The sequence below is a fragment of the Oncorhynchus kisutch genome, linkage group LG13 (assembly GCF_002021735.2).
Source record: "Oncorhynchus kisutch isolate 150728-3 linkage group LG13, Okis_V2, whole genome shotgun sequence".
Lineage (NCBI taxonomy): Eukaryota > Metazoa > Chordata > Actinopteri > Salmoniformes > Salmonidae > Oncorhynchus > Oncorhynchus kisutch.
In genome coordinates this window covers 64,735,084-64,750,589 of record NC_034186.2, presented here as the reverse complement: position 1 = coordinate 64,750,589, position 15,506 = coordinate 64,735,084, and the positions used below count along the sequence as shown (strand labels likewise).

Genomic DNA, 15,506 nt, shown 5'->3' with positions numbered 1-15,506 from the left:
TTATTAGGCTACAGATGAAATAAATTGGTGAAATTCACCGGGTGGTGAATGTTCACAGTGATGATCTCGATGCTCCTATCAATAAATATCAAGTGTCTTATTCTGGTGACATGATCGATGCAATAATAATCTCATGTAGACTATAGGGTCCCACAGTGGAGGCATCATAATAACCATAAATCTAGCGGTCAAACAGGAATAAGGGCTTACCCTGGGATGACGTTTTGGTCAACATGTAAATCTCTCGGACAAGGTAACTGTGCCACAAAAGTATGCTGACGCGGCAAAGTCGATATCCACATTGATTAACACAGCCACAGTTTTAGTAGTAAACATGATTTAATTCTACGAGGGGGGGTGTGCAATTTCTTTTACAGTACAAGGGGTGGGTCATGTGAAAATATTTGTTAATGTTGGGGATAGGATGCATTTTTTAATGACACCTTCAGTTGGACTCCCCCCCCCCCCCAAAAAAAAATGAAATTACACAGAGCTAGGGTAAATGTAATGTTCATAAGTAGTAATTTAGTGGTTTGTTCATAAGTACAAATTCAATACACTTCGTGAATGGGGTATGAATGGAAATATAATTGATCCCCACCCTATGATATGGAAATGTCTCCATCTCCAGCCCTCACTCTGGACCCAGTCCAGAGGATTACCATTCTCCTAGCAATAGGATATAATGGCAGCACGATCACAAGTCCCCCTGCAAAGACATACTACATTTGGGAATATCAATTTGTTTTGCACTTTAGTGCAGTACAACTGTTTTTCACTGCATTGCATATAAGGGCAAAAGGCGAGACCCAAATGCAGACACAGGAGGCAGATGTTAGAGCTCTGATATTTATTATAACAAAGGGAGTAGGCAAAGGTAGGTCGGGGACAGGCGAGAGTTCATAAACCTGGTCAGAGTCCAAACAGTACCAGACGATAGGCAGTCTCGAGGTCAGGCAGGGGTCAGAAACCAGATCAGAGTCCAAAACAGTACAAGGGGCTAGGCAGGCTGGTAGTCAGGAAAGCAGGTTCGGAGTCACAGGCGAGGGTCAGAACCAGGAGGACTAGTAGAAACAAACAGACTGGGGAAAAATAGGAGCAAGGAAAAACATTGGTTGACTTGGCAAACAAGACAGGGATATATACACCAGCGAAACCTGGAGGGGGTGGAGACACAAGGAGGTGAACCAGATCAGGGTGTGACATTGCAACCACCTCTGAAAAAATAAATGGATAATTTGACATACTGTATTATTTATACCAACATCTTTTAAAAGTGTACATAAATAGTGGCATGTTAAAAGCTATTGTGTAGGTTATATTTAAAACACTTCAAATATATGTTATTGGAATTCCTCAGTCTGGAAAACTTAAATGGGTCTCTTGTGCTGAGCAACAGGTTTAATACTGAGTACTGGTGACTCTGTACTTCACGCACTTCTTTCTCTTCAACGTAATACATGGTATTACCCTAGAGAAGGTCCAAGAACTCCTGGCGCAAGCTGTGTTCGATCTGGTATCATAAGTGAAAAAGTAGTATATTTCTGTCTTTCTGAAGAAAAGGATCTGTGCTCTGACAAATGCACAAAGAGTGACTCATCTAGCTCTAAACTTCCTATTCCAAAGGCAACTGTAACTCTTCCACCGCCACCTACTAAAGCGGATTATTAAGCAATGACAAGGGGTTTAAGGATAAAATAATTGCCATGAGGGATCTTTTGAAGTCACATTTGAAGGATCAATGTGTTAGTGTCCCTTGCCTCTTTAACAAGTCAGGAATTACAGAGTCTGATTTGTGACAGCAAAAGAGATTAGGCCAAAAGTGCCTGAAATGGTGCACAATTGGTGACTTTTGAGCATGGGTGTGCCTGTGAACTTAATCACATTGGACAGTTATAGCCATAGATATGCAACATATAGTTAACAGCAGTAATTGCATTACAATGGTGGAGCCCTTAAGCCAAAAAGAAAGGATAAACTACTTCCACTTCAGAACTACCTGGCTGTCGCTGTATAATGATAGGAGACAGGCACAGGAATACGTAATAGAAGGTTTTATTTCTCCACCCAAAATAAAGTACATCATGAATACGACGAAGCCCAACACACATAAAAGGAATGTAAAACCAAATAAAATAGCGAGGTGTAAACCTCTAAATAATATACGGGACGAGACCCGTAATAACAAGTGCCCAATAACACGTAGCGCGAAAGCTGATACTACAGAGCACATATACTCACAAGCTCAATAGACATGGGACAATAATCAACAGAGGGCACATACAGACACATATTAAGCAGGGGGAATGGGAACCAGGTGTATGTAATGAGACAAGACAGTCCGGGGTTGGGGGTAATGATCCAGTTCAGTGACACCTAGAAGGACGGTGAGGTAGACCTCCGGAGCTGGTGAACGGTATGAACAGCAGTACGGGGGGGATCCGTGACACTGGCATTACAGTTTCTGGCAGTGCATGAATTTGTGGTGGTTGTGACACTAAACTATGAATTTCCTCATCAGTGTCCCTATTTTAGAAACAGTCAGACGGTAGTAATTGTGGTGTTTATGTGTATTCTCTAAAGTTGTCTCATTAGAGGGCAATGTGAATAGGCTTTGTCACAATGGCATGGGCGAGTATGTTTTATATGAGTTATCAGAGAGAGAATTACTACTTAATACATTTTACACTCTACAGAAAATGATTACTGACCTTGATAGATAATAAACACCTCTCTGTATTATGTATTATCATTAAATCTTGTCTCTGTTATTGGTTTAGAAAACGTGGTTAATATACCTTTAATGTATACTGCTAACCTTGATAGAAAAAGCTAAACATAGAGGCCTATAACTTGAAAAGAATGTTCTCCATTGTCATTCTGAAAGCTTCATTATACTGTGTACTGTTAGCCATGTAGCCTTGTTGTCTCCTGTAGTACATTTTAACTCTTCAAAAAGACCCTTTGCTGACCTTGATCCATAATCATGACAATATAGCTTGTAAATAATATTGTCTTTGTTATAATTTTTTAAAACTAAGTAATAGTACTATGCCTTTGCTGTATACTGCAAACCTTAATAGATAAGAATCACATATTGGCCAACAACTTGTAAATACATTTCTCCATTGCTGTTCAGAATGTGTGATTGATTATGCTGTGTCTTAATAGCCTGGTTAAATATTAATTACATTTAACTAGTAAAAATATGTTTTTGTTCATTTTTGTGCAATGATTTCAGAACCATGGGATAGTACCAGACTATTTAAAGGTGTGTTGCTGGGTATGTACGACACAATCCCATCCAAAACTACACATTTGGTTAGTAGAGACCCTACTGAGTATTTTCCACCCTGTAACGGCGTTCTTCGTTTGTCGAAAGAGAGTCGGACCGAAATGCAGCGTGGTGGTTACTCATGTCTTTAATGAAGAAAATCGTGACGATACATGAAATAACTAATAAATACAAAAACAACAAACAGACCGTGAAACGTATTACAGCCTATTTGGTGAACACTACACAGAGACAGGAACAATCACCCACGAAAGACAAAGCGAAACTCAGGCTACCTAAATACGGTTCCCAATCAGAGGCAACGAGAATCACCTGACTGCTGATTGAGAACCGCCTCAGGCAGCCAAGCCTATACAACACCCCTAATCACCCGCGATCCCAAATACTACAAACCCCAATACGAAACACAACACACAAACCCATGTCACACCCTGGCCTGAACAAATAATTAAAGAAAACACAGCTGAACCCATAACCATAAAGGACTGGTTTATCCTGTACAGCTGAACCCATAACCTTAAAGGACTGGTTTATTATACAGCTGAACCCATAACCATAAAGGACTGGTTTATTATACAGCTGAACCCATAACCATAAAGGACTGGTTTATTATACAGCTGAACCCATAACCGTAAAGGACTGGTTTATTATACAGCTGAACCCATAACCATAAAGGACTGGTTTATTATACAGCTGAACCCATAACCACAAAGGACTGGTTTATTATACAGCTGAACCCATAACCACAAAGGACTGGTTTATTATACAGCTGAACCCATAACCATAAAGGACTGGTTTATTATACAGCTGAACCCATAACCATAAAGGACTGGTTTATTATACAGCTGAACCCATAACCTTAAAGGACTGGTTTATTATACAGCTGAACCCATAACCATAAAGGACTGGTTTATTATACAGCTGAACCCATAACCTTAAAGGACTGGTTTATTATACAGCTGAACCCATAACCATAAAGGACTGGTTTATTATACAGCTGAACCCATAACCACAAAGGACTGGTTTATTATACAGCTGAACCCATAACCATAAAGGACTGGTTTATTATACAGCTGAACCCATAACCATAAAGGACTGGTTTATTATACAGCTGAACCCATAACCATAAAGGACTGGTTTATCCTGTACAGCTGAACCCATAACCATAAAGGACTGGTTTATTATACAGCTGAACCCATAACCACAAAGGACTGGTTTATCCCATAAAGGAGGACCACTGTAGAAGACAAAATGTCAAAGTAGTGTCGTTCCGTGACATCAATAAATGTGAAGACTGTTATTTTATCAAATCAATTCTCTGTGTAATTATTATTACGTGATTAAACTAATCATTTAAACTTTAATTAACTAGGAAGTCGGGGGCACCACGGGAAAAATTTTAAAGAGACTATTTCCCAAATCGACAAGATGTTTTCATATCTTATCAAAACAATCGCTTAACGTATTGTATCGCATCAGTTCTCATTACTGAACATCGCAAACCTCGGATATCTGCACAAACCCTCGCATAAATAATGAATCAGCGATATACAAATTGGTTAAATTATTTATTTACTAACTAACTAATCCAAGTCACAGAATAACATGAAAACACAGTCACGAGAATTTTCAATCCCAAAATGATGATAACTCAACTATTTTATAGCTTTGACCAAATCCCCAAGGTTTGTAAGTCCCTGGTAGAACAGTTCTCTTTCTACAGCCCAATATTCTCAACATACCTATGTCAACATTGTATTTTTTTTTCATTATTGGTATATTTTTTTTAATTATTTTTTATTTTTTTATTATTAAATCATATTTTTGATTTGTTTTCATAAATTACTCAATGCATTTTCTTGATTTCACAATAGAGGTGTCCAGTGAATAAAATGCATTATCTTTTGAATTAGTTATCCACATTGCAATGTTTTGAAATGCGGCCTTTTATTTTGAAGGTTTCCTCATTACCGTACGAAAATGACATCATTGTTTGTGCTGATGGCCAAAACCATTGTCCACACTAGTTCGGTTGGGTCTTCATGGTTCACTGTCTCTTTGTGTCTCAAAATTTCTCACAGTCAAGATGAGGGAAATCGTGCATATCCAAGCCGGCCAGTGCGGTAACCAGATTGGGGCCAAGGTAAGAACCTATACATTCATCATCCTAATTGTGAACTTCTATAGTCGTCTAACTGTTGCAGTTTAATAGATTTAGTTTTTGTCCGGTTGGATTTGATACATCAGATTAGTATATAGCGCGAGATGAGACCACTGTGCTTTTTTAAAATTCATCACAAAAAGTGGTAGTGGCTTCCTTTTTAGACTTAATAATAAAACCTTACATCCTCAGTAATACAACTACAATGGTTTGGATAAATGTATTGAATTGACCGTCTATAGTATAGTAAAGGCTTGTTTCAAATGAATCAACACAACTGAAACCTACTACAAAGAATGGATAATCATCCAGTCACATTCACCCTATTAGGCTACCATTTTATTTGGAGACTATTTAGGCCTATTGCAATATTATTTTATACAATATGCAGAGTTAATTGGGTGTGTGATTGCTACCATTTGTTAAAGTATTGTAACTCCACAATTAAAAACTATTTGATAAATGTATGTGTGTGTGTGAGCCGGTGTGTGGAATTGCGGTGTGCAATTGTCTAGGAATATCGGTTTAACAGGGTTCTCTGACTGTCGGGACAGGATTTCTTTCTCACCACCGGACGTTTCTGCGTCTGCAGGTCGCATTAAAGCTGCTCTCGCATGATTGTCTGAACTCAACCTATTATTCCCCTTTTTGCCACCTTATTGCCCCTTTTGCCTCGCATATAGGAAACTTGCGTTCAATATAATGGTGACTTGCCCCTTTTGCCTCGCATATAGGAAACTTGCGTTCAAGACAATCACATCTATTCGTGTAGCCTGCTATGCGCAAGAGCCATATGACATGTTTTCCTTCATATATTGGATCGATATATCGATTCGATTTATTCCAGCAGGGTGTGTAGATGCTGACAGAGTTTTCCATTGGTGTGTGAGAGGTGGTGCAAAGGAGTATTGAGAAGAGTGGGGCGTGCATAATTTACAATGATGGAAAGGGGATAAAATACATTTCGAGAGGGCTGTCAGTTGTTTGGGCTTTACCAAATTGGAGAGACAAAATGTTAACAAAATGTTTGTTCACTTTGAGATAATATTCTTTATTTTGTAGGGAATGACTGGTTTGTGTTAGTGGTCCATTTCCCATGTACAATAAGCCTTGACATCATCAGATAGAAGTACCCCAACCCCACCCAGTCTCTCATAGGCCTATGGGTGAAACTGTTTAACAGTCTTTCTGGTTGAGAGCTCATATAGGCCTAAAATGGAGGACATAATGGTCCAGTCAGACCAATCAAATCCATATTCTCTGTATCTGGTTGTCATGCCTACCCCAGGTTCATGGTTATTATAGAGCCACAGAACCATACCAAGGTCATTCCTTCTTCAGACACACAGTACAGCTCATCATTAACATGATGGCAGAGCCGTTTCCCGCTGCTAGTGTTGATTTTAATCATGTCCATTTAAAAAGCAGGACCGTACAGTAGCACTGCCCGCCTCATCCTAATCAATGTCTGTCCTCCCCTAACCAAATTAGGGGCGGATGGGGTGGGGGAGGGACATACAGACAGAGGAAACAGCTGACGTAACAGACGGTGAAGTCACTGGGTTCAACTCCGATTTAATCTGATACTACTGGAGGAAGAGAGACAGACAGAGATGAGAAGAAAGAGCTAGAGAGTGAGCGAGAGGTGCCCTATGAATAAAACATTTTCCTTTGGATTACGCCATGGCACCGTCTATTCTTTTCATTCAACTTTTCTTTAGACTGAGAAGTCCTATTGAAACAATGAATCTCTTTTTTTGTAGGGAGACTTGGCCAGTCTCAGGTTGATGATACAATCAGGTCATACATATGCATCGTATGTCTCTGAGATCAATACAATTTCACATTAAATTGAAATCCACATTGAATGTAAGCTACTTCAATGGACAGTGAACCTCGCTGGTGTCCATGTAACTGTTTGTCTAGTAAAGCGTTAGTTAGAATAACATTACTGTTGGTCTGACAGTGAGGACGCTACCCCCACTAGGGTGTCATTGGGTTGGATGGCCACCGGCCGGCTCTGACTGACAGCCCAGTTGAAGGCATAGGAGAGTGGGTGTGGCACCGTCCGCTTTCCTGGCCATTGTTCCCATTCTTTCAAAGCAATTATTCTCAGTTCTCCCTGATAACCATCTATCCTATCTATGGCTGTCCCTCACTCATCCTCTTTCTCTGACTCTCTCTGTCTCTCGCTCTCTCTCAGATTAAGGTCACTTGGTCATATTGCCTGAGCCTACATGGTTTATCAAAACACTGATTTCTACTGTATATTGAGTCCATACAGTTGAGTACCCTCAAATCTCTCTTACTGATCTGATATACAGACTGTTTATCCAGATGATCCCAAATCCTCCCTTAATGCTGCTGTTTACAGAAAATCAGCAGAGACACCGACATAAACAAATGTCTGAAACAAAAGGTCACACAGACACACAGACACACACACACAATGCATACTCCTCAAGGGCTGAACTAGACATGATTACAGATCTAGAGGTGATCAGCTTTCTCAATTAACTCTGACTGCATGCAAATGGATTTCATTTGTCTAAGAAAAGATCTGTGGGTCATTTGTGTTCTATCCCTCTCCTCACATGGCCTTTTAAACACCTCTTCTGTTCAAATAACACTATTATAACCATCTATCTCAGTCTATGAATATTTAAATTGACCCAGGACCGACTTAGTGATTTGGAGGCCCCAGGAAGAGGCCAGTCTTTTTACCGAATTATGGTAAAGACGTAATTTAACTGTACAAATATATTACCTTTTAATGTGCCATGAACACAACCAGTCATGATGTTTTCATCTGATTATCACTTAAAAAAGTAGGTTACCTTCGCACGTTCATTCAAAAATAATTCCAGGATCTGAACAGAGCACTGTGCACCTGCCAACTTTTCTTCAATTCGCAAGTGACCGAAACTATCTGGAGAAAGCATCCAAGTGAGCAAAACAGCACCCCTCTGTCTTACTATATGTAGCCCATGTATTTGATGCTGTCTGGCCAAAAAAAGAGTATGACATGCCATAATCTTTATTGCTGAAGAGCATCAGATACATGGGCTACACATACAGTGTACATGTCATGTCCTCTGCCTCGAAGACGATGGCAGTATTATCAGCTGCACCTGTCATTTTACTGAATAGTCTATGGGCCCAGGGATGGGTTTCTATTAAGGTAACATGGAATTGTTAGCTTAATAGTCATGGCAAGGATCATTTAGCTATTTGATTTAGAATTTTAGGACCCCTGTAGGTATAAAACAAAATACAAAAATATAAATGCAACATCTAAAGTGTTGGTCCCATGTTTCATGAGCTGAAATAAAATATCCCATAAATGTTCCATATGAACAAAAAGCTTATTTCTCTCAAATGTTGTACTCATATTTGTTTACATCCCCATTCGTGAGCATTTTTCCTTTGCCAAGATAATCCATCCACCTGACAGGTGTGGCATATCAAGAAGCTGATCACTACACAGGTGCACCTTGTGCTGGGGACAATAAAAGGCCACTCTAAAATGTGTAGTTTTGTTATACAACACAATGCCATGGATGTCTCAAGTTTTGAGGGAGCGTGCTATTGGCATTCTGACTGCAGAAATGTCCACCACAGCTGTTGCCAGATAATTTTCATTTCTCTACCTTAAGCCACCTCCAACATCGTTTTAGATAATTTGGCAGTACATCCAACCGACCTCACAACCGCAGACCATGTGTATGGCGTCGAGCAGTTTGCTGGTGTCAGTGATGGCAGTGGGGTTATGGTATTGGCAGGCATAAACTACAGACAACGAACACAATTTTGTTTTATCGATGGCAATTTTAATGCACAAAAATACTGTCAAGAGATCCTGAATCCCATTGCGAGGCCCATTTTTTTTAAAGGTATCTGTGACCAACAGATGCATATCTATATTCCCAGTCATGTTAAATCCATATATTAGGGCCTAATGAATTCATTTCAATTGACTCATTTAAACCTTTGAGCTGTAACTCAGTAAAATCAATGAAATTGTTGCATGTTGGGTTTATATTTTTGTTCAGTACATGAAACATTAAATTAGGCCTTACTGCTATTAGCCCACAGACACGCATTGAACAACAGATGCATACATGTAAAAACAGTCAAACATTTAGTAAAAAGGAAATGTGTTTTGAAGTGTCTGTCCTCTATCTAAGCAATATAAGAAAGCTCAACAAAAAAAATCTATGTGAAAAAATGCCCTGCTCATGAGGGCCCTTGATGGTGTGAGGCCTGCGGCAATTGCCTCTTCTGTCCACCAGTGGATTGACCACTCTATGGTGTTACATTCAGTGCTTGATTTGGTCCGGAGCTGTCAGTACCGGAGTTGTCCGTACCGGAGTTGTCCGTACCGGAGCTGTCCATACCAGAACTGTCCGTACCGGCACTTCTAATTTTTGGGAAATTGCGTTCCAGCTCCTCTACAAAACAAAGTAGCCTATTGCTGATCCAGATTCACACACCGAGGCCCAAAAAATTGAGTAGGCTATTTGAGATTGTAGATTTAAAATGCGCCAATTTGAATGCACATGATGCGCTGTTCCTAGTTGTTAAATGAGGGTTTGTAAAGTAATGGAAATTAGTTTAATAATTTTTGTTAATGTAATTCATGAAGGCACACTTTAAAATATTATCAAAATCTACATATCAGCCATTATCGGAATGACCTTTCAGGGCGTGTGTACCAGTGCGAGTGGACCGTTGCTTGAGGAGAGAGAGCGCGACATTTCAGCAGCAGGTATAAAAAAAAAGCAACTTGGGGAGTGGAAAATTACTGCTGAGACCTTAGAAAACACTGGAACTAGAGTCTCTCCTGCAAGTTTGTAAAACTGTATATGCATGGGTTTGGTCTCATGAGTAGAAGGTATTGATGTAGGCAGTTACAATACTAGGGGTTGACTGCAAGCATATTAAACAACTTGGACTTTTTCTATTTTGTTTAATGTTTGATCTTTGACTTCTGTCTACAGCTGTATTTTGATAAAAAATTTTAGGATTTATAAGTGTACATTTGGAGTATTCCTTATTTGTTTTAAGTACATAATGGAGCCCAGAAAAGTGGAACCAACATAATAATTTAATAAAGACAAAAGTATATGGTTGTAATGTTGAAATATTTTATATCAAGCTTGCCATCCATCATTCAGTTACTGCAGGCTTTTATTCAAGCCCTGGTCTAACCACAGTGTGGCATATGAACCTAGGAAACTGATGTGCTGTCATCAATTTTGTGTCTATAGTTCTGGGAGGTGATCAGCGATGAGCACGGGATTGACCCCACAGGCACCTACCATGGAGATGGCGACCTGCAGTTGGACAGAATCAGTGTCTACTACAATGAGGCAACAGGTACCAACCACACTCCTAAATTGCCATGATCCTGCCACATTTTAATATGAAGCATATTTAACCCAGTCTATATGGCTATGCTGGTGGAGAGTTGTTTTAGTAATGGTTTCTTGCAGTTTTCAGCTGATGTCTTTTCCCTCCTCTCCTCTGTCTCTCATGGAGGTGGTAAATATGTGCCCAGGGCCATCCTCGTGGACCTTGAGCCTGGCACAATGGATTCTGTGAGGTCTGGACCCTTTGGACAGATCTTCAGGCCAGACAACTTTGTGTTTGGTAGGTGGACATACAACCTGTTTGTAGGCAATGGATGGGGATGGATATAACAGAAAATGTGAAAAATATATGTTAGAACTAGGCACCCAAGAGAACCCAGTAGAATGTAATAATTTATTAGTGGGGGGGCTATTGATTATCATTAATAGATTTGTTTCATATACAATATAAGTGAAATGTCTTTTCCTTCCTATTACTCCCTTCCCCCTTCCTTCAGGCCAGAGCGGTGCTGGTAACAACTGGGCAAAGGGCCACTACACAGAGGGAGCAGAGCTGGTGGACTCTGTCCTGGACGTAGTGAGGAAGGAGTCAGAAAACTGTGACTGCCTGCAGGGTTTCCAGCTCACCCACTCCCTGGGTGGAGGCACGGGGTCGGGTATGGGCACCCTGCTCATCAGCAAGATCAGAGAGGAGTACCCTGACCGCATCATGAACACCTTCAGCGTGGTGCCCTCACCAAAAGTACTATCATGTCAGCCGTACTTGCAATTCAGACCGCTGCGACCATTTGTGCACTGAATTATCAGAAAATAAGAAACCCATAAATGTGTATTGTTCAAATGTGTTTAATATCTTGCAGTAATTTTTTTGTTACTATGTACACTATCGTTCAAACGTTTGGGGTCACTTAGAAATGTCCTTGTTTTTGAAAGAAAAGCACATTTTTTTGTCCATTACAATAACATCAAGTTGATCCGAAATATAGTGTAGACGTTGTTAATGTTGTAAATGACTATTGAAGCTGGAAGCGGCTGATTTTTTATGGAATATTTACATAGGCGTACAGATGCCCATTATCAGCAACCATCACGCCTGTGTTCCAATGGCACGTTGTGTTAGCTAATCCAAGTTTATCATTTTAAAAAGCTAATTGATCATTAGGAAACCCTTTTGCAATTATGTTAGCACAGCTGAAAACTGTTGTGCTGATTACAGAAGCAATAAACCTGCCTTTAGACTAGTTGAGTATCTGGAGCATCAGCATTTGTGGGTTCGATTACAGGCTCAAAATGGCCAGAAACAAAGAACTTTCTTCTGAAACTCGTCAGTCTATTCTTGTTCTGAGAAATGAAAGCTATTCCATGCGAGAAATTGCCAAGAAACTGAAGATCTAGTACAACACTGTGTACTACTCCCTTCACAGAACAGAGCAAACTGCCACTAACCAGAATAGAAAGAGGAGTGGGAGGAGCAAGAGGACAAGTACAGTACATTAGAGTGTTGTCGTGACGTTGTATTTGTTAATATGACTGTTGCTCATCAAATGATTAAAAGTTTCTAATTGCGTGATTACCTGAATCAAGCAATTATTAACTCATTAACCTGGGGCACCATGGGAAAACAAGATTTTATTGAGTTTCTATTTCCCAAATTAACTCAAAGAATATCAGAATATCGATTTTACAACAGCCGCTAACTAACCAGTTACCTCTACAATCTCGTTCTGAACGTCGTATAGTCTGTGAATCTGCATGGACCCGAGTCTCACCAATGAGTTCGTACCACACCAATCTTAGTTGAATAATTATTTACGAGTAAGCTAAAATGATGATTAAATATACACATAGACAAAACACATTATAGGCTATTTATTAGAACTTAGTATAACGGGCCAACACACTATGGCGCGTGTTACCCAAAATGGGGATTTCAAAGAGAGAGAGAAAAAAGAAAGTACACGAGAAATATACATTTGGGTGAATTTGTCAGCTATGCTATTCTAACCCTAGCCTTGCACCAAACTGCCACTCGTATGGGTCAGAATATAATGATGTAATTACGTAGGGAGGACCTCCGAGGATTCTCTTCGTGGACCATTCAGGCTGCTCGATGACGCACATTCCCGGCTCACCTTTCTGGTCGTCCTCACGATGTCAGCATCCTTTTGGCTTATGAGTCTGTTCCCTCACCCTTGCTCTGGAAGGGGTCTTCTGAGGACAGACAGCTCTGTAGCTCAGAGCTCACAGCATAGGGATGAAACCGTTTAGATACCCTGATTCGCTGGGATTGGATGAAAGGGGGGGTCCGGCATGAATTCACCCGCTTAGACACAGCTACTCCTCCGTAGCTTGGGTAGAAAAATATTTATTTGTCTTCAAACTTGTGTTGCGTTCAGGGTTCGTTTACTTTTTAGACCGTGGCTGCAGCTTGGGACACGTAGTTTTCTCTGGAAATTCTTTACTATAGGTTTTATACCCTCGTGTCAGAAGTGGGCGTAACCGCCTTTAGGGCAATTCTCTGGGCATACCAAATTATGAGGGCAAGGTCTAGATTTGACTCAAATCCAATTTTAGACAACTAACTTCACATTTCATCTTTCCCAAAACATTCTCTTTGATTTGGATATTTTCCATACAACGTACAATGTATAAACATCAAACATATACTGGGAAAACTCTTCAGGTTACAATGTTTTCATAATAATGTCATCTATTAACCTTTAATAACAAAACAAAAATGACATACATTTTCATATTCCATCTTTCGTCATTGACCACCATTGTGGCTGACGAAAACCATTGTTCCAAAGTCCCTTTATTTCATGTTTAATGTTCTGAGGCTGGTTCTCCATAGTAACAGGACAAAGGAATTTGTCTGTGGCCTGAGATTTACCAGGGGCGTGAGGGGTCATAAAACCCCCACATCTTCAGACCCCTAGATCTCCTCCTCTGTTGGGGTTGAGAGATAATCTGTAGGGTTGTGGTCTCCTGCAACCTGACCTGATCAGGACAGTCATGACAGTGTCTAGTTTGAGAAACAGACAAGTCCTCAACTGGCAGCTTCATTAAATAGTATCCGCAAAACAACAGTCAACATTAACAATGTCTACACTGTATTTCTGATCAATTTGATGTTATTTTATTGGACAAAAAATGTGATTTTCTTTCTTTTCTAAGTGGCCCCAAACTTTTGAACCGTAGTGTATATTGAGTGTGTCTTCATTTTTTTTATGCTTCAATACAAATGTACTTGATGAGGTGGATAATATAAAGTACTTTAATCTCTCTCTCTCTCTTTGTTTCTTTCCAGGTATCAGACACAGTGGTGGAGCCCTACAACGCCACCCTCTCCGTTCACCAGCTTGTGGAGAACACAGACGAGACGTTCTGCATCGACAACGAGGCCCTTTATGACATCTGCTTCCGCACGCTCAAACTGACCACGCCCACCTACGGTGACCTCAACCACCTGGTGTCAGCCACCATGAGCGGCGTCACCACCTGCCTGCGCTTCCCTGGCCAGCTCAACGCTGACCTTCGCAAACTGGCCGTCAACATGGTGCCCTTCCCCCGTCTGCACTTCTTCATGCCCGGCTTCGCCCCCCTCACCAGCAGGGGCAGCCAGCAGTACCGTGCCCTCACCGTGCCCGAGCTTACCCAGCAGGTGTTCGACGCAAAAAACATGATGGCCGCCTGCGACCCTCGTCACGGCCGCTACCTTACTGTGGCCGCAGTGTTCCGGGGCCAAATGTCCATGAAGGAGGTGGACGAGCAGATGCTTAATATCCAGAACAAGAACAGCAGCTACTTCGTGGAATGGATCCCCAACAATGTGAAGACCGCTGTCTGTGACATCCCACCCCGGGGTCTAAAGATGTCTGTCACCTTCATCGGCAACAGCACAGCCATCCAGGAGCTGTTCAAGCGTATCTCTGAGCAGTTCACTGCCATGTTCCGCCGCAAGGCCTTCTTGCACTGGTATACTGGAGAGGGCATGGACGAGATGGAGTTCACTGAGGCAGAGAGCAACATGAACGACCTGGTGTCTGAGTACCAGCAGTACCAGGACGCCACCGCTGAGGAAGAGGGAGAGTTCGAGGAGGAGGCTGAAGACGATGACGCTTAAAGACAGCTTTGAAGATGAAGATTGTATTCGAAAGGCCAAATGAAGCTGTGAAACCACATGGGAAAAAAACAACCTCAAAGTAACTTAGAAGCAAGAAAAAGTTAAAGGGGACCTAAAAACCAATGTTGAGCTTTAAAAAAAAAAATATTATGGAAAATATTATAGTAATGTAGACACACCCCTTGTGACTGCGAATAAATGAGCTAATGTTCATCTCTTGTCTTGTCCTCATTTTTCCTGTACCAATAGGCATACTGTTTGACTGACAGATGTTATAAGTTATCATTCTATCCACAATGTGAAATCTGAGATGGAAAGATATGTCTTTTTGTTGAGTACTGTGAGTGCATTAGTCACAAAGTTTAATACACTAGGGAGGCTGTTGATGCATACCATCATCATGGGCCAGAGAGGAGGAAAGTTAAGTTATATCATTGGAATAACAAACTCACAGCATGTGAATGAACACATTCTTCCATTAGGAAAAGATATTACAGGCCCAAATTAGCGCTATTCCCGCTATGACAACAGAGTAGCATCTGGATAAGATTA

At 40.7% G+C, this 15,506-nt stretch overlaps 1 protein-coding gene across 1 annotated transcript; it reads left to right on the top strand.

The window, feature by feature from the left end:
* The first annotated feature begins 5,301 nt into the window (after window positions 1-5,301).
* tubb5 (tubulin, beta 5) lies at window positions 5,302-15,167 on the top strand. The gene is made up of 5 exons (XM_020497894.2): window positions 5,302-5,438; window positions 10,727-10,835; window positions 10,998-11,108; window positions 11,326-11,570; window positions 14,139-15,167. The coding sequence occupies exons 1-5, from the start codon at window positions 5,382-5,384 to the stop codon at window positions 14,952-14,954; spliced, it is 1,338 nt and encodes a 445-aa protein (XP_020353483.1). The 5' UTR covers window positions 5,302-5,381; the 3' UTR covers window positions 14,955-15,167.
* Window positions 15,168-15,506: the final 339 nt, after the last annotated feature.